The sequence below is a fragment of the Sycon ciliatum genome, chromosome 9 (genome assembly GCF_964019385.1).
Source record: "Sycon ciliatum chromosome 9, ocSycCili1.1, whole genome shotgun sequence".
NCBI classification, from domain to species: domain Eukaryota; kingdom Metazoa; phylum Porifera; class Calcarea; order Leucosolenida; family Sycettidae; genus Sycon; species Sycon ciliatum.
This window is the reverse complement of record NC_088651.1, coordinates 11,580,866-11,600,196: the sequence shown is the minus strand read 5'-3', so window position 1 is coordinate 11,600,196 and position 19,331 is coordinate 11,580,866. Positions and strand designations below refer to the sequence as shown.

Here is a 19,331-nt window from a genome sequence, read left to right as displayed (position 1 = left end):
CCGCAGGGATAGAACTTGAATAACACGGAATTTATAGTACATCCGCTCGCAAAACCAAAACCAAAAACCGAAAAAACCTCACACACCTACTGGGACGCACAAGAGCCAACCAGCAACACACAGAACCCATAACACCCGCAAGGCAAACCGATACAAAGAAGCGCAGGATCTCTGCAGACCACCAGGCAGACCGTGGCTCACCATGATCAGACGCCCACCCAAACAAACTAGAGAGACCCACATGCCGAAACACAATATTACAAAACCATACGCTCACAAACAAATGTCTACCTGAACGAGAATCATACATGCATGTCACACCTCCCAGCAAACCGGAAGCCACCAGCTTTCCCACTGTTTTGACAGTGCATGACCGAGCCTGACAATGCTCTACACAGAACATGGAGAAACTAGTAAAATGGTAGAAACACGAAAGAAAAGAATACGGAACGACCACATACAAGCAGCATCTCGAGAACATTCAGGGAGACATCTAAACAAATCATGCGACACAGTCTCAAGCTCGGAGCAGTCCGACGGCAACTCCGTGACAAGCACAAGTGCACAACACAAGACGAGAGCAAAGCTTCTCCCACGACAAGCATGCATGAACAAGGTCCAGAGTTGAACGTATAGCACGAACAGAAGTTTGAAAATTCCGTATACCCAACAGGACAGTACAGTGAAGTCAGAACGCCACAGAAACAACTAACACAACGGGGCGAACTTACAACGAGCAGCAAGACTACACTACACACTCGAGCACAAGAGAACAAGGTTCCACGGAATTCCTGCCGGGACCCGAGTCACCCGACGCAAAACTATTTTAAAATTCGAAATTGAATACGTACGGTACGGCAACACATTACGCAGAGCAGAAAATTACATAGGCATTCTCACCTGAGTAGGCGCTCTCCTGATGAGAGGCTTGGATGTTCTTGAGACATTGCTGGAGTGGCGACGAGGAGAGAAACACCGGCCGGAGAGCGACAAGCTCAGGGTCGTGAAATGAGGACGAGCTAATAGTTGGGCATCAAATGTCGTCTGCCCGAAGAACGAACGACGTCTCCGCTTTCGTCGCGCCACACAAACAAAGGGTCTAGAAAAATAGTGGTTCTCTGTTTCTAGAAAGAGAGCTTTTCTGTAATGCACTTCAGGAGGCGACGGGAGAACTGACCACTGACAACTGGCAAAAGGAGACGTATCGGACATTAGTGCCCTCATCAGCTGAAAAAGTGGTGTACTCAATATCAGCACACAAAGCGGTGTACTCTATATCAGCACAAAAAGGTGCACGTGTCAGCAATAAAACAAAGCCGCGCAGCAGCATGTACGGGTCAGCAGCATGTATGACACAGAGACACACGTACAGCAGCAGGTATGAAAAGAGACAACACGTGCAGCAACATGTACAACACGCAGGCACTCTCTTAACTGCAACCGGATGAGCTCCCATTCTGTGCGCATTGGCGGGGCCACTCAGCGTTGCGAATGACTGAGGGTCCTCGACGTCTGTCTTACCGTCCAGGAGCGACACTGACTCACGCTGCTATCTGGTGTTCACGAGGTGTTAGTCGCGCTGGAAACGGAACGTCTCTGTAAGTTTGTATCCCTGGTGATGTTCGTGCCTGGAGAGCACTATATAAGTGGTGCTCTTCAGGCACAATCTTCCTCAGCCTACTCAACCTCAACTGATGAGGGGTGAATTCCCCGAAACACTGTGTATTAAGCAGGGAGTGGTGCTTTCTTGCAGGTTTGCCGAGTCGAAGGTTCGATGGACTTCTCGTGTGCTCTGGATGGCAGTCGTGAGTCAGTCAAGTGTCAAGTTAAGTCGGCGGAATAGCGCGAGCTCCGGTGTGGGTAGCAAACCCTTTCTTATAATATTATTATAATAATAATAATTTTAATGAAGTGTACCGCATAGTAGGTTTGTTTGATGATCGCACGAACTTCACGACTCACATTGTCAGACTTCTTGCCCTTCCATGGTAAGCACAAAAAGACAGGACAACGAGCAGGCCCTATCAATTCATCAAACAAACCTACTATGCGGTACACTTCATACCCGTCTACACAACGATGCGTTCGTTCACGGTGTTGAAGGACGTCCTACCAACCCATCATTTAAGTCATGTAATCTACAACTTTGAATGCCGGAATTGTGCTAGCCGGTATGTTAGTAGGACTGTTCAGCACCTGAGCGAACGCATCAAGCAACACACTCCTTTACACATTATCCCACGTAGCGCACAACTGGAGCGTCCCACACGGGGAAGACCCCGTAAACAACCACTACCTCCGCCAACACAGGACCTAGCGTCCCACTCGGCAAGTCCACCATTGGCTCCCGTGGCCATGACCGAGTCACTCCCTCCACTAGCGGAGGTGGATGTGGCTTTGGCGACGCCACGTGTGTTGCATGCAGACACGTTTGTGTCATCATCGCTTGCTGCATCACCGGCAGAGACGACAACAATACCTACCTCAATATCAACGAGACCCGGAAGAACAACTGCGAATTACACCATGACCTATTTCAATACGGAAGTACAGAGCCAACGGAATGCACAAGAGGAGCGTGAGACAAGGGATGGGAGGAGACGGGACCTGATTGCTCCAAGGCAGGACGTCGTTGAGGAGGATTCGGCCAGTGAGTCCAGTGAGTCCGGTGAGTGTGAGAGCGAGAATGATTGTGTGAATAAGAGTGGGTGCGAGCGTGTGTTTTCTAGTAGGAAGTCATCAGTGTATAAGCATCTTGTATCTCGTCCTGATTGCTGCAAGGTGTAGTCTGATTCTTCTTTTTCTGTTTTGTGCTGTGCTCGTCATGGTTATAAGTTGCAGTTGAGTGTGTTAGAAGCTGTTTGTCAACGTATTCATAAGCCTAATCTGTGTGTCCAGAAGGACAGCATTATTCGTTTGAAATTGTTCTAGTAGCAGCTTGTTCTGTCTGTTTGGCCCTGGTTGGCCATGGTGTCGTATCTCGTGTCACAGTATACTAGTAGTCTTTACAAGTTCATTAAGTGCTTTCGCAGTTTTTCCTGTTATTACCTTAGTGCTAGGATTATCATTTTCATAGGTGTTGTTTCTTCTCACTCCATTTCTCTTTATTAGTATCTTTCTGGATTGTTTTTCATTAGTACAACGTAGCTTCCTGAGGAGTGTTGTGCGAAAACTAGTTCGAAGTACGATTTTTTGTTCATCATTTTCTTCATATCACATTTTTTCTTTCTTCCATGTTCTTCACTGCCTTCGTATCCACCCGTTTTTTTGAATACAATAAAAGCCTTTGTGAAATGTCGGTTCAGCTCGTTCTGTTGATCGCAATTCTAAAACTGTAGTCGACTCGACGCCTATTTAAATAATAATAATCTTCATATAATTATGGCATATATACCGGCATGGTCGGCACCCAATTTTCATGTTGCCTGATGATTGCGAGAGCATGAATCTTGAAGTAGCAGAAAACAAGCCTTGATTGTCCTTATTGTTCGGTTCTGTGATCTTCGTATTATTCTTCACACACACACAGACATGTTTTCTTTCCTCACTGACTGTGTTGTCTCAGAATGATGTAACGTCTCCAAAGGTATTGTAAAAATGTTTTCCTATCTACCATTTTTGGTCCTAAAGAAAGCATTTTATTCAGATACGATTGTTTGAAGTCAGAAGTGAACAATGGAAAACATATTGGCAACACTGAAAAAATTGCTTACAGGTTTGTCAAAGAAGGCATGTGGTAGAATGCCGATGGCTCTATGGTGTGAATGACATTTTCACTCAGATCTCTGGAATGGAAACAAAGGCGAGATAGAAACTAGAACGTGTAATGTAGAAACCAGATAATACCGTCTTGCATTGACAGGTCGGATGATTAAGAGCCAAAAGCTTTGTTCCCTGAAATGAGGCTGGAGAAGTACTGTGCCCTTCCTTAGCATGACACTGGTGTAATGATATGCTGCACAACAGCAGGGTGTAGTGATGTCTGATCACAGTAACCCTTAGAAAATATTGTGGAGCTGGACTATGTCGTCTCGCTGCAGCGGTTCTTCACGTAATGTAACTAATGTTTCTTAACACTTACACATGAGTGAGTTTATTGAGGTGGGCTAAATTACCATTGCGGACAATCTTGATCGAATTCCCCTTCAAATTTCTATGAACAGAAGGACAGGAGGTAGCCAGAATCAGAAACACACACGTTGCAAAGGTTTCACTACAGATACATGAAAGTGCTCTACCGCTTTAACAGTTTAAGTATTATTTATTTATGTGAATCTAATCTGCTTGTGCGAACATAAAATATGTGTCTTGGTGTGATTATACACAGATTCTAAAACACTCAACAACTTCGCACTGCGTGCTTGTTGAGGCTGGATGGTGACCCTAGCATGTTCAGGATGTGGTACCTTTCTCTGCTACTGAGGGAATACCACTTTGTGATGATAGGGTACACTCGGGCGCGATCTTTTATCCTCCATTGAACTTTTTACTGGATGTTAGATTTCTTCAGGTTCCAGATATAGTTGGAGAATCAAGTGCTGCTGGAGTACTTTTCGCATCTGGTTGTTGCCATGGTTGCCATGGGGTTGGCATAGCGTGACTTTAACGGTGGTGCCGACATACCGATGTGTTCTTTCTTGGTGGGGCCTGACCTTATGGATGCTACAGCTCCGTGGACTTTTCCGGGGTTTTTTCGTTGGTGGGTGGAGAACCGCTACCTAGACAACACAATGAGCCTCTCGACGGGAACCTACCAACCGTACCGAAAACCCAACGACACCCAACAGTACTTCAAGATCCACTCCAAACACCTACCGCAAGTCCTTGATAACACGATCCCCGCCACACATCCAGCTTGAGACCTCAGGCTACATAGCAGAGCCACCAAGCCGAGAATTGAGACGTCATCGAGTCTTTGCCCTCCCCACCACCCACTCCACCCGCCTTCAACGTTCACACTTGTATTCCGCATGCACTCAGTACAACCACCTGCCACCACACTGTTACTCCCTCTGAGAAATAAATGCATTCAAAAGAGAAGTTACCCCGATCATGGAATCATCAATTTGCACATGCTCCTACCCCTGCTGTAGCGCAGCCTAGGTATATTATTCCTGTAGCTATGCAGAAGACGGCAGGCACAGTGGGTTGGTCAAAGACCATGATTGAGATACCAGAGGTACAAGTCCTGCCTGAGAGCGGTTTTTTCAGCCGTGCTGCTACCCACAGTCAACTGGGGAACTTGTGGCCAGGCACAAGGGGTACATGGATGCGGCTAATGGGGTCTTTCATGGCACTTGTGCCAGTGGTTGTGATACTTATCCCCTCACCCCCACCGTTAGGTGCTGCATCTGCCGCTATGGTTTACCGGGTGTTAGCGGCCGTCGTGAGTTCCCTTCGGGAACGGACACGATAATTTGCTTTATTCCCGTAGTTTTGCAGAAGACGTTAGATCAGTAACGTCTGGCGCTAGCCAGGGTCCACACAGCTTTAATTTGGTGTTTGTGTGTTTGTGTGTTTGTGTCACACCTGGAACTACCGTATCTGTCCCGTATCTGTCCCATACCTGTGATTTGGTGTTTGTTTGTTTGTGGGTATGTTTGTGTCACGCCTGGAGCTACCGTATCTGTCCCGTGTCTGTGATTTGGTGTTTGTGTGTTTGTGTCATGTTTCGAGCTACCGTATCTGTCCCGTATTTGTGACTACAAAGGTTCTACAGGATTGTACATAACAGCTGGCCACAAACAGCTGGTCACAGAATTCGTCGTATTATGTATACGACTCCCTGATGTAGAGGGAGATTTGGAAAGAAAATTAATAGGGAGTTGGACATCATATAGGGGCTGGACGCTCTACTGAGTCCAACATATATACCGGCATGGACGGCACCCGATCTTCATGTTGCCTGATGATTGCGTAAGCATGAAACTTAGAGTAGCAGCAAACAAGCCTTGATTGTCCTTGTTGTTCTGTTGTGGGTATTGTGTACATAATCCAGCCATATATGCACATAAAAAATGATATCAGTTATCCAACATATCCAGTTATCCAACATGCCTGATTCCCGAGGTGGTCGGATAAGTGACATTCGACGTTATGCTGGTCGCATATTGCCCACATAAACAAATAATACGGCTGGAAATCATCTGTGAGTGATCGTTAACCAGAGTTGCTTATTAGTGGCGAGATTGAGAAAGTCGTGAATCGCAATGATATTTCCCAATTTCGGTTCTATCATGGGGAATGCAAGCAAGTAAATGCGAGAAGGGCCAGTCCAGTCAATCCTGGAGACGGTGCTGACTTTTGGCTCCATCTGGGTTCAGTTTTGTATGGATACATGCACATTGGATTTAATGGCTTTCACAGCATATTCGCTTAGGGGCAAAGTGGATCCACAAGTCATCAATTTCGGTTTTTGCATTATGATGTGGTAACTTTAAGACTTACTACACCTACACCCCTAGACCCCCCCCCCCTCCCCCCGCAAGTAAGAACTCACAATGTCCTGAGTTGTGGTAAACCAAGGTACGATGGTAATTGAATTTCTTGCATACGGTTGTATGAAACATCCCTGTTCACAACAAAAGAAGAAGTATATGTTATCGCATGGTTGAAAGGGCCTTATGGCATATTATTGCCCCGAGAGGTTAGCCCGAGGGCCGACAAGGACATTTCAAATAATTGTTTGTGATCACAGTACCACTTCGAGCAGAACTGAATCTTATCCACAAGCTTACCGACGGTCAGGCTGCCAACATGACTGAACAAATGATCCCTGCAAGCACCACACGGCAGATGTTCGAGGCCATGTCCATTGCCGGGATGTCCATCTCCAAAAAGAATTCCATCTTCGTCTCAATGCTACACGTACACGTACACTGCGACTCGTCGTAGAGTCGTACAGTCTACAGAGTCGTCGTAGTCACGCGATCACTGAAATAAACTATTTTTTGCGGGCAAATAAACTATTTTTTTACGGGCACTATCGCATATTATTGCCCGCGGCGCGAAAGGTGCTGATTCGCTGGAGTGCGGGCAACAATCACGTGTCATGTGATAACGAAGCATTATCCTCTCAAGAAGTAGCCAGCTTAAAGGGAAGTATGATCTAGCAAGAATGATAGGCTTGGCATAGGCAGCGTTCGGTCAACTGTATGCGAGTACACTACAAAGGAGGAGGGAAAGAGTGTCAGAGGTGTGCCGCCACATTTTGTGGAAGGCTCTTGTACAACCATAACAATCAGCAGAATCAGCGAAGCGGACATTGGACGTACTTCAAGTAGTAATCAACAAGAATAAAATACGGATACAAAATTTCCTAACATGTTTTCTAGAGACATTCATCAGGGAAATACGTCTCAATAATGATATCTAGCACTAAACAACAATATGTACGTGGAAAAGTACGAAATACACTATGCGAAAGAAAAATAGGAGAAAAGAAGGCAAAGTGTGAAAGACTAGAGAAGTGTGAACTAATAACAGGAGTGGACGGAGAGAAAATATATGATGATGAGTTGAGAAATAATAACAATGTAAGACTATGAGAGGGTTAAGCATAAGGAGTACACACATGGGTCTGTGGGGGGGGGGGGTATGTATGTGTGTGTGTGTGTGTGTATATTTGGCCGAGTGGAAGCAGATTTGTTAGCTCCTGGTTTTCTCTTTGTTGGCCTCCTCCACCGGGCGGCCCTGGCCTTCTGATCAGGGTCGTCCCTGGGTATTGACTGGCAGTAGGCTTTTCATGCCTTGCAGCCGGTTTCGCGCACGCGCGCTAAAGAACATTCAGTGAGCTGACGACCAGGGGGGGGGGGGGGGTAACTTGTTGCCGTCACCGTCTTCTTGCGTCCTTTCCGCATCCTCCGCAGTGGTGTGGCGAACCCTCGGATCAACCCCCAGGCAAAAACAATGCAGTGGCGTTCGGCAAAGCCAGTGGACTCCTGGATGAGAAAGGAAACAGGTCAGACTCGCAGAAATTTCTTCCTGCGCTGTGTATCGCTGGAATCGTGACTTTGTCCTCGGCCGTGTTGTTTGGACCTGAGTGGCCAGTCATCTGGCGGCGATGGTGCAGTGCTATTAGCTTGCTGTGCACACTCCTCGTCGCTCGTGAAAGTACGTCTTGTGGAGCCCTTTAGGGACGTTCGGTGCCCACCCTCCAGCTCAAGATTGTGTTTTACTGATTCACGAAGGCGGAAGCAGCACGCATACAGACGTTTGTTGAACAGAACATCATGTTCACATTTATTTTTTATATTGTTCCTTTTTCAGTCATTGCATTTTATAGTGGACCTGCAGCAGGCTGTTCAACTAGTTTGTGATAATTATTTCTTTCCTCTGTTGGTGAGTTCTTTTCCATCAATATGGCAGCTTGTTTTGATTTTCTTTTTTTGTTTTTTCAGTTCATTCTGCTGTACTTCCTGTTTTGTTTTGCGCCACTGCCCCTCACCTTGCGCTCAGATCTCTGAGTGGAGGGCGGTGTGACCCCACTGTGGTAGCTGATAGTAGTATAGTAGTGTGTGTGTGTTTTGTGTGTGTGTGTGTGTGTGTGTGTGTGTGTGTGTGTGTGTGTGTGTGTGTGTGTGTGTGCCAGATCTGGCAAGCCGATAGTACAGGCCAATACTGCCCATCCTGTTCCGCCACAGTATGTAGTGATGCTGATGGTCGGTTCACTGTGAATTCCGTACAGCCATCCGGTAGCAAAGGCCGGCCGCGTGTCATGCATATTCTTGTGCACAACACTTCTGCAGCGATGTCGCCATGCCACCAGCGTCACTCGCCGCTCACAACACAGCTGTACTTCATGGGTGATCTGATGCGTGCACGCAGTCTTGATAAGTGTGGTGTTCAGTGCCGGGCTGATGATCCATGGCTCAGCATGAGGTGTGTTCACCTGGGCGATCTGCAACACCTTCACTGCAAGTTCACCGTGGTGTTGGATTCGGATGCTATCGCCACTCGCGGTGTTCATTGCTAGCCGTGTTTGTGTGTGTGTGTGTGTGTGTGTGTGTGTATGTGTATGTGTGTGTGTGTGTGTGTGTTTGTGTGTGCGTGTGTGTGTGTCCCATATGGTGCAGTGGTATGTGCAGCGATTTCCAATCGATAGGTTGCGGGTTCGATGCCCGACGATTATGGTCACACAAGTCTTTCTTCTCTTTCTCCGACTCCTCCTGACTTTTCTTTTATTATCCGCGGTGGTTACCAACAGTCAGTGCATGCCGGAGTATGTGGTGTGATGTGTGCGGGAAAAAAAATGAAAGACCAAAAATATTGATTCACTGGCCCAAAAAGTCACTTCAAATAGCTGTATGGCGTAGACCAGGCTGAATAGTGACGGTCAATTCTTCATCCTTGCAAGCTGTTGAATGGTGCAATCCCAGCTCAAGTTGCTATGGCTTCTGCTGTAGCATTGCTATTATCGCCTCCGGCGATGGGCGTCAAAAGTTCAAAATGTCAAAAGGTGTGTGTGTGTGTGTGTGTGTGTGTGTGTGTGTGTGTGCGTATGTGTGTGTGTGTGTGAGAGAGTGTGTGCGTGTGTGCGTGCGTGTGTGTGTGGATTCCGCGCCAGTTCCTGTTTGGTACGCTCCTTCCGCCGAGGCCGGCTTGCGGTCCTCGGAAGCATTGGCGAGACTCTGTCAGAGCTGACCTCTCCACAATGGACATCGACAACGTGGAGTGGTTCTACCTCGCCCAGGTGCGTGGGAAATGGCGCAGTGCATATTCCGTACAACCAGTACCGCGGTCGGCTCAGCGTGACACTTCTGTGTTCTGCGATGTCTGCCAGCGTACTTTCGCCCACCAGAAATGCAAGAATCGCCACAAGTGCCTGCCCGAGAGGAGGAAACCAATATCTGAGCAGTCCGGTAGCCGACTATGTAATGGATGCGGGAGATGGTTTTTGAGTGCTGACGGGCTAGCTTGTGCCTGGAGAGCACTATATAAGTGGTGCTCTCCAGGCACAGTCTTCCTCAGCCTTTTCAAGCTGAACTGATGAGGGGTGAATTCCCCGAAACACTGTGTATTGAGCAGAGAGTGGTGCTTTCTTGCAGGTTTGTCGATGGACTTCTCTTGTTTTCTGGATAGCAGTCGTGAGTCAGTCAAGTGCCAAGTCAATATGGCGGAATAGCGCGAGCTCCAGTGTGGGGAGCAAACGTGTGTGTGTGTGTGTGTGTGTGTGTGTGTGTGTGCGTGTGCGTGTGTGTGTATGTGGTTGGTATTATTTATTATTATTATTATTATTTATTATTGCAAATAACGATGAGTAATTGCACAAATGCATAAAAACCAGCATTTGCTTCCGGGAAGGATTCACAAAAATAAAATTAAAACACCATGGCTGAATGACATTATGTAACTGCACATACGGAAAGCAGCTTCTATTGTCAAGTTCGAGTGGCAATGTCAGAAAGATGGTATACTGTTCGTGCACGATGTTTACCCTGCAGGGGATAAGTCAAGGACGCGGCTCGGCAGGGGAAAAAGAGTGCCGCAGGGTGCCATTTCACCGTGACTTATCCCCTGCCAACTGCCGCAGCTGATTAAGGCCTCTAAGCGTGCCCAGGCGAATGCCGAGTCGGGCTAGGCAGTCCTGAGAGAGAGCTGAGAGGAGAGTTGTCCTGGGTCGGCCCAGTCTAGACTTCATTGGAACTGATGAGCAAGAGCTAGAGGACGTTCATGACCAATGTGCCGAGACCCTCCCAAGCCATAACCTCACCGTTAATACCTCCAAAACTGAACGAACAAAGATATACCTGGCTGATGATCTGGAGTAGCGTGGTTCCGAAGCATGGAGAACCTCATAGATTATGTCCATGATGCCTTTCCTCTGCACAGGTCCACCACACTACTGTTTTTAGGATTACATATTACTTCTGCATATGCATTACATGCTATGATCGCGCTGGCTCCATCCCTTATCTCCTATGCTGCCACTCCCCCCCCCCCCCCACACTCCCTCCCGGTACGTCTGCCCGGTGTTGACTCCGAGACCCACGGTCGGACGAGCTGCCCAGGCCTCACCACCACTGCCGATTATGTGCTGCCTTCTCGATACACAGGTATGTACACTGTATATCATGTGCACATTCACATGTCTGAAGGTTTGTGGTTTTTCAATTAAAAAAAAACTGTCTTACAAGACAAAGCAACCACTACTTCGCAGTAACTGATAGGTCCTTTTTTTCTTTTCCTGTCAATTCCAACATCCTATTCCTTACCACCATCTCTGACGAGCCTTTGGTAGGCAAAACAGCTGTCAGAAAAAATGTTACCACTAACAACACTTCGTAACCCCCTTCGTTGTTTCTAGTTATTGGTGTGCATAATGGCTGCTGCGGGTAGCCATGTGTTGGCTGAGAGCGCAAATAGGGGAAGAGAAGGAGAGATTTTTCCATTATTGAACAGGCGAAAAGAACCGTTCACTACTTACTTAAAACATTAGAAAGCATGAAAAACTTACAAATGGTGGAGATATTGGAGATAGTGGACACCGCGCAAGGAAGTGAGGAGATTTCGAGCCAATTCTCTGATTCATTAAATAAAACACAGGAGGAACAGAATGAAAGGCCTTAGTCATAGCCTTGCACAAATTAGCCTTATCCACTGCATTAGAAAAAAAGGATAATTATGGTGCTGTGAAGATACTTAGGGTTGTCACAAAGGAGCTTCTACTTAGTCCGGGGAACATCAATAACCATCGGTTAGTTGACAAGAGGTCTAAGTGTTGCGAATTTGTATTACGACTATGATTTAGGCATGTTGTTGTATTCGGTTCTTGTCTTGTGGAGTCCAGTGTCTGATGTCATATATGGTTTAAGTGTACGTGCGAGTATGGGGTGATGTGTGACGTTTATGGTATGTGGTGCATGCAAGAGTACGCGTTGTCAGAGTGTGAGGATGTGCTTCCGTCTGTGTGAGAGTGACTGTCAAGTGAATGCTGTACATGCGCAGTGCTAGTTTGGTCTGGGAATGAGAGTTGTGTGTGTGATTCGTCCGTGGTCTGGTTGTCTTGGTCTTGGTCATGTGTTCTGTACGTATTGGTCCCTGATTGGTCGTCTCGATTTTTCGTCGGTTTATTACTGCTTGTTCTTTGTTGATTCTTGGAGTCTTTTCCCTGGAGTCTTTTCCCGTCGTCGTTTTGTCTTCACAAAGTTTGTCTCTCTCCTCCTGCGCCCTCACCATTTGTTGATAGAATATAAGTACTGAAGATATAACCAAGAGTTTGCGTTGTTGTGTTGTGTTGTGTTTTAGAAAACGCAAAATAATCGTAATCGGTAATCTAAACGATTGCTCCATCGTTAGAGTTATCAAACGAGTACTCAATTATTCGGTATAATCGTTTCAGCCCTACCACAAATGAACTGAAAAGATAAAGAGTATTCTCTTCCGATCTCTTTCAAAGCCACAAATCAATTTTACTGCGCTTGAAAGTACATGATTGTACTTGTATTCACTATCGGATAGAGTGCAAGGGCTAGAATACTGTCACTCATTTACATTTTATTAGAAGCTTCTCCGCGTTGGCATCAATGCAATGTAGATATACACAGCATGTATAGCTTTCGCATAAGCCGAAGCGACAAAAGCCAAGCAGGATATTGATGGCGATATAAAACATATGCGATATAAAACGCGTGACGAAAATAGAATACAATTAAAACAAGCAAACGAGCAGCTCAACCGAGTTGAATTTGAACTTGCTGATCATTATCAGGGTTCATCTGTGAGCAGCAACATATCTCTCCAGGATACGGCCGCTGAGGTAGGTCCACGCCCCGCGATTCTGGGCGATGCTCCTCAGCTCCTCAAGATCTGCCGAGGTCTTGAGGGTCCTCCCAACCAGCTCGAGATCGTGTCTGAGCACGACCGGCAGAGTTGTGCGCGGCCTGCCCCTCCAGGTAGGCTCAGTGGATGGCTTGAAGTAGGAGCACATTGACAGGTTCGCCGGTGCACTCTGGTCCAGCCGCAGCACGTGCCCAAACAGACGCCAGCAGGCTCCCAGGATCGAGATACCAAGTGGTGTTGAGTTTGTCCTCTTGTACAGGGTGTTATTCTTGATCTTAGCTGGGTACCGTATGCCAATAACTTTCCGCAGTTGTTGTCTGTGGAACGCATCAACTCTATGCATAGCAGTGCCAGTGAGGCCCCAAGTCCCGTTGTTGTAGCACAGGACCGGTAAGACGAATGCCTTGTATAGCCGTACTCTCAGCGATTCGTTTACAATGGAACCTCGTATCCATAATGCCCAGAGCCGGTGCAGGGCAGCTGTGGCGAGTTGCATTCTCCGCGCAGCATCCTCGTGGTCACCAATAAGGGAGCCCAGCTTCCTAGTGAGGCGCCATTCCTCGCACACTCTGTCGTTCAGCCGTGTGATGTTTGTGAGTTCTGTTTTAGATTCATTGATGTTGAGGTCCCAGGCTTTGAGGCACTTTGCAATGTCGGGCAGGAGCTCTTGAATACGTTTGCAGTCAGACGATAGGAAGTCGACATCGTCGGCGTACTCTGTATCAGTTGGCAAGCCGAGCCTGACATCTAGGTCGGGTCTTGCGCAGATAATCTGTCTCACCTCCCGAAGCGCTGCCTCCAGGTAGATAACGAATAGGACAGGTGATAGTGAGTCACCCTGTGGTGTGCCTCGGGTGGTCTGGAACTGCTCGCTCTTCACTCCAGGTAACCGGACCTCAAGGGACGTGTTCCTGAGTAGGTAGGAGATAATGGTGAGCTCATCATTCTCAAGGAAGCTAGCTAATATTGTGAGCAAACGGTGCCTGGATATTGTGTCGAACGCTTTTGACATGTCTATGCCGAGCACGCCAAATGATTCCTTCACTCGCTGGCACCGTGCCGCGATCCATCTGTAGGACCAAACAACATCAGCCGTACTCCTACCACTGCGGAAGCCACTCTGGTTCGGAGACAGGAACGTGTTGACTGCATGCCTGATGCGATTTAGGGCAATGATGGACAGCACTTTCCGAAGTGCAGTGAGAAGCACAATGGGCCTCAGGTTAGATGGTGGACCTTTAGGCTTCCCAGGCTTCTGAAGTGGGACGAGAGTTCCATGGCCAACTGACAGCGGATCACCACAGTTGATGGCACGTGTGTATAGATCGGCAAGGTGACGGTGAAGCGGTGCTGGGCCATATTTTATAAATTCAGCAGGTAGGTCGTCGGGTCCAATCGCTCTGCCGTTATTTAGGCGTTGTGCTGCTGACCTGACTTCTACCTCGCTTATCGGTATCCCAAGAGGTTTGTTCTCTTGGTGTAGAGGTGCGCAGGTGGAATCAGCGAAGGCTGCTGAGAAGTGATTTCTGATTATTGAAGCTGACTCCATCGGGCGAAGGACCAGTTTCCCACTGGCATCATTCACCACTATCGGCGACTGCTTTTTGCGCTGCAGTAGATGCACAGCACGGAACATCTGGGCTCCGTCTTTCTCATTTACATGCATAAAGAATTGTTAGCACTCGTTTGGAACACTAACAACTATCGATTGCACTCTTAACGATCGATATTTGAGTTATAATTGTTTCAGCCCTATTATTTATACAAAGGAGAAAGACCGAGGAACTACAAGTTACGCTATACTGTCCACTAACACCACCAGTTACTAAACAATCAGCTCATGCGATAACATTGCACGACACTGACGGTACTGACGTTCTACAACTAACTGGCTAACAGCTCTAGCACATCTTGGATGCGCACTCCAACAGCCAAAGCCTTCCAGCTTGGAAGGTTCTAAGTTATAGAAAATAAAAATAAGGAGGGGAAGGTGAGCGAAAACAAGATAAGCACGAGCTGAAAGTGGCAAAACCAGTGGACAATACGGTCAAACCACGATTCAATGCTTCCCCTCCTTATGTCATTTCTATAACTTAGAACCTTCCAAGTTGGAAGGCTGTTGGAGTGCGCATCCAAGATGTGCTAGACTTGTTAGCCAGTTAGTTGGAGAACGTCAATATTATCGCATGAGCTGCTTGTTAGTAACTGGTGGTGTTAGTGGACAGTAAAGCGTAACTTGTAATTCCTTGGTATACATAGACTAAGGGGTTAGAACGTTTTCATCAACTTAGAACAGAATCAAACTGAATACGTACAGAGTGATCAAGGCAGGTCGACCATGGAAGGCAGCGCTCTCAATTCTGCTGATGAAATTTCCAGCCATATTTCTGTAGGCAGCAAAGAGGGAAACATCCAATTGGACAGCAGAAGAGTGCATACTACTAAACAATGAATAGTGTGAAAGGAAAATAGCACCAAGAAACTACAAGTTACGCTTGAATATCCACACCATAAATTACTTGACAATCAGCTGATTCGATGGTATTGCACCAAACTGACCAAGGCTACTGACTTTCAACAAATAGCTGCAGGTCAGCTTTTGCACATCTTGGACTGATACACATTCCAACAGCCTTCCAACTTGGAAAGTCCTACTTGGTCAGCCAAGTTAAAATTGGCGCTTATCTTTGCACTTGATTTTTCGGTTTTCTGCCTGTGTCATACGGCATGGAACCACCAATTCACCCTCCGACCATAACCATTGACCATTGCATCCAACAACATGGCAGCACAAACCATCACAGAAGTTGCGATCGGTACATTAGAGTCTTTTGAACTGGAGCTGCCACCGACGAACACTTCCGTCAGTGCAAGAAAACGCTGCAACCTCCGCTCCACTCCGTAAAATAGGTCGGGATGTTCACATTTCAGGGCGATGGAGAACACAGTTTCTGCCTCCTTCCAGCTGTCTGGTGGCAAGGATGGTTTACAGAGCGGGGAGGCATAGAAAAGCTGAAAAAAGGACTTCGCGAGCTTGAATTTCAGTGCTCAGTGCACAGTACAGCGCCTAGTGTCAGTACTGTGTAGTGAAGAGTCTTCACCAGCAAATTGCTGACAAAGAAACTGCAGCTCATGTCGACTTCTCCAGAAAAAGAGACCAATTTGGGGTACACACTTTGAAGCTCACAGAGGACTGGGCAAAGGAGCAAATCAAAATGAACACCAAGGCCGGGGGAAAGTGGGATGGAGGAGGGACGGAACATCGGGCTGGGAAGGAAAGAGCATGATTTTAGTTTTAGACAGATTGGGCGATACCCGCCAAAACGACATCCAGGAAATTACTCTTTGAATCCCGTTAGCTAGGTTACTCATCGGGCCAGTGATGTTAGGAGATGCCCGTAGGAGCGTTGCGTCGTCTGAGAACAGTGATGTGCCCGGGAAAGCTGCGGGCAGCTAATTGACGTATAAAATAAAAAGAAGGGGGCCGAGGATGGAACCCTGGGGAACTCCGGATAGTACTGTTGTGTCAGCCGAGGACGTCCCATGTACGGTGACGTACTGCGTTCACCCAGTTAAGTAAGATGTCAGCCATAGCAGAGGATTGCCGTCTACAGTAAATGATCCACGAAGCTTGGCCAAAAGCCCCCGATGCCAGACGGTCTCGAAGGCCTTGGCAAGATCGAAAAAAACAGATCCCGACTAGATCTCCAGCATCTGGAGACATGACAGTACAATCGGTCGTAGAAAACGCGCTCACAGAGTTTGGAAACACAGGACAGTAGAGATATCGGACGGTAGTTTGATGCTTCGTGGCGAGACCCTTTCTTGTTGATCGGTATAACATTAGCTGTTTTCCAAGCAGAGGGAAAATGACCAGTTCGGAACGATAGGTTGAAAATCAGACATGAGGGGTAAACTATAACCTTGTAGATTGTGCGAAGCGTATTTGTTCGTCCTGTAAGCTGCAGGAGGAGCTTGATTTTCTCCGGTCAGTTTTCGTTAAGAACGGATACCCTGATTTTTTATTGCAGAAGTTGTTGAAAGTCGAACAAACTACTAAGGCTCCTTTGTTTGGTCCTGGTTGTTGTCCCGTCTATTTATGTTTGCCTACAGGAGGACAGGAGTAGTGCAGTGAAATCTGTTGTTCGTTGAACATACTATACAGTACAGTTTGTGCGGCCAGTCTTGTTTACGACAATGCGACGTGCGTTTACGGTGCGGAAGGATGTCCTACCAGCCCTTCACCTTAGTCATCTTGTTAATTTTACAACTTTGAATGCCGACAATGCGCTAGTCGGTATGTTGGTAGGACTGTTCAGCACCCGAACGCACGCATCAAACAACACACACCACGTCACATGCTTCCACTTTGCGCACAACAACAAAGACTGAAGCGAGGGCGACCTAGAAAACAACCATTACCTACACAACTTGCCGATCCGGGCTCACAGACTGTGCTTGCTCCGCCGCCGCTGGTGGCGGTGGTGGAGGAGGGTGGGCGTGGTGGCTTATCGAGCCGGCTTGTGTCGCCGCCTTTGCTCCTGCCGTCGGTGGTTCCTTCGTCAGTGCCCCAGCCGGCTTTGGCTGGGGTGGTGCTGCTTGCGGTCCCTGTCCCATTGCCTCCTGATCCTCCTCCGTCGGCTCTTGAGGCAGTGGAGCTTGCCAGTGACAGACCGCGAGCAACACCAACAGTGGCATTAACCTTTATCATCCCGACCCATCAAGGAATTGCCCGATCATCTCGAAACCTTTCACACAAGTGTACTTTGGTTGGGTAACCCACGTGTCACAATATTTTTGAATTCGGACCAGTGATAGCTGGGTTAGAGGTATGTTCCCATATGGGAACAACGGGATCACGGGCGCATAAAAATACCCAATTTGGACGATACTATTGCGAGTGCTGGGATTTACCCAAATGACTATGGAAACCAAATGGTTTGGTGAGAGAAACATTTCCCAGTGTTGGACGACGTCCCTTGCGCCAAATTTGCCAAACACAATTGATAAAGATGATGCGTGTCAAATTATTCAACGATTGTAGATCAAATCAAATGACGTCACTTTTATGAAGTCTTGCTCTAGTGTACACTGAGTGATTGAAACTAGAGAACGAAGAATAAAACTAAATCTCTCAGTTACAACTAATCATTACTCGTAGGGAATGATCTTGTACTCGAACTGCTCAACTTTTTGCCATAGGGAAGACAAACTAAGTATAAGGCATACGCATGCTCCTCCCAACCTACATGTATTATCATTCTTGTTATTCTAATTGCGTTTCGCGGCTAATTCCTATGAAAGGATATGTCCGTAAAAGGAATGGTCAAGTTTTCACCAGTGGTTGCTGGATTCAAGAGCCATAATATTACCCACCGTCTGACGTAGTTGACAGAAGCTGTGTCCTATACTCAGTTTGACTGACTTCGCAATAATAACCATGAAAAGGAGATTATAGATAGGACGACATATTCGATGAGCAGATGCCTGTATCATGTTTGTACTCTTCAACCATGGAGCATGCTACTGAACAGTTTCCATGGGTACAATATCACCCAAATCTGCAAGAGCCCCTGCGGAAAACTTGCGAATATCGACAGGGACGATGCAGAACAAAGTCGTCTCGATTCACGACTGGAAGAGCAACGAGAGCTAGCGCCAGACAAGATCTGCTTCGTTGGCTTGGACGCTGAGCAACTTGGAACATTTATTTTGTCCATGCAGCAGCCCCAAAATAATTCAAAAAAATATGTTCCTGTAGGGTCAGGTAACCGTTGCATGTATCTGCACCTAGTACGTACCTCATGCTCGTGAGCCTGTGTGCTAAGTAGTCACAGCTACTGGTGTACTAGCTGTGCTAGTACTTGTTAGCAACAATCCGAACTAGCGCACACACTGCACTGCATTGCTTTGTACTGCATTCAAGACTGACGTCATGCGCTTTGTTTTGCTGCGTAATCACAAATGGCACCAGCCCATTTTGCGGAAAAGAAAAAACAAATCTTGCTTGCCCTGTTGTGCTCTTCCAGACAACGGATCGTGCTTCAGCAGTGTTTCTTTTCCCACCATCCCTCCCTATCCAACTTATTCACACCATCACAATTATCGTACCCACTAATCTCCCCACCACACCTGCAACAACCACATCTTGCACCACAACGTCAACACCAACCATACACCCTTCGACAGACAAGGACCTACTCCATCGGACACGCACACACGAACAGGCACCGAGATTCCCCCATCAACAGTGCCCTCACCCTCTACAACTCACTCCCTATCGACATCACAACCCAACCTCGTAGAAATTCTTTCCGAAACAATGCATCCAGTCTTCTTTTGAGCAGTACCTGCTCCTGCTCCGCGCATCCCCCTGGTTTCTGATATCTCGAACGTGTACTTAACTATCTCGATCACCCCTGCTAACGTTATTGCCCCCGCTTGTTTTTCAAGATCCATTGCTTCTTGCCTCCCGGTTAATTTCCATCTAGCTGTTTCTGGCTAGTACCAGTTCTATCGCACTTATTAATCATCCTTATTGGCGTCACGCC

The 19,331-nt window shown here is 47.2% G+C and overlaps 1 protein-coding gene across 1 annotated transcript in view; it reads right to left on the bottom strand.

Moving 5' to 3' along the window:
• LOC135824255 (uncharacterized) overlaps positions 1-19,331 on the bottom strand; it is a 371,974-nt gene that overhangs the window by 67,613 nt on the left and 285,030 nt on the right. The window contains exons 12-16 of the mRNA XM_065336986.1: positions 15,096-15,167; positions 11,456-11,521; positions 6,500-6,571; positions 4,082-4,153; positions 3,714-3,785 (exon numbers count right to left, since the gene is read on the bottom strand). Of these exons, the coding sequence (XP_065193058.1) occupies positions 3,714-3,785; positions 4,082-4,153; positions 6,500-6,571; positions 11,456-11,521; positions 15,096-15,167 (354 nt within the window). The remainder of the gene's footprint in view (positions 1-3,713; positions 3,786-4,081; positions 4,154-6,499; positions 6,572-11,455; positions 11,522-15,095; positions 15,168-19,331) is intronic.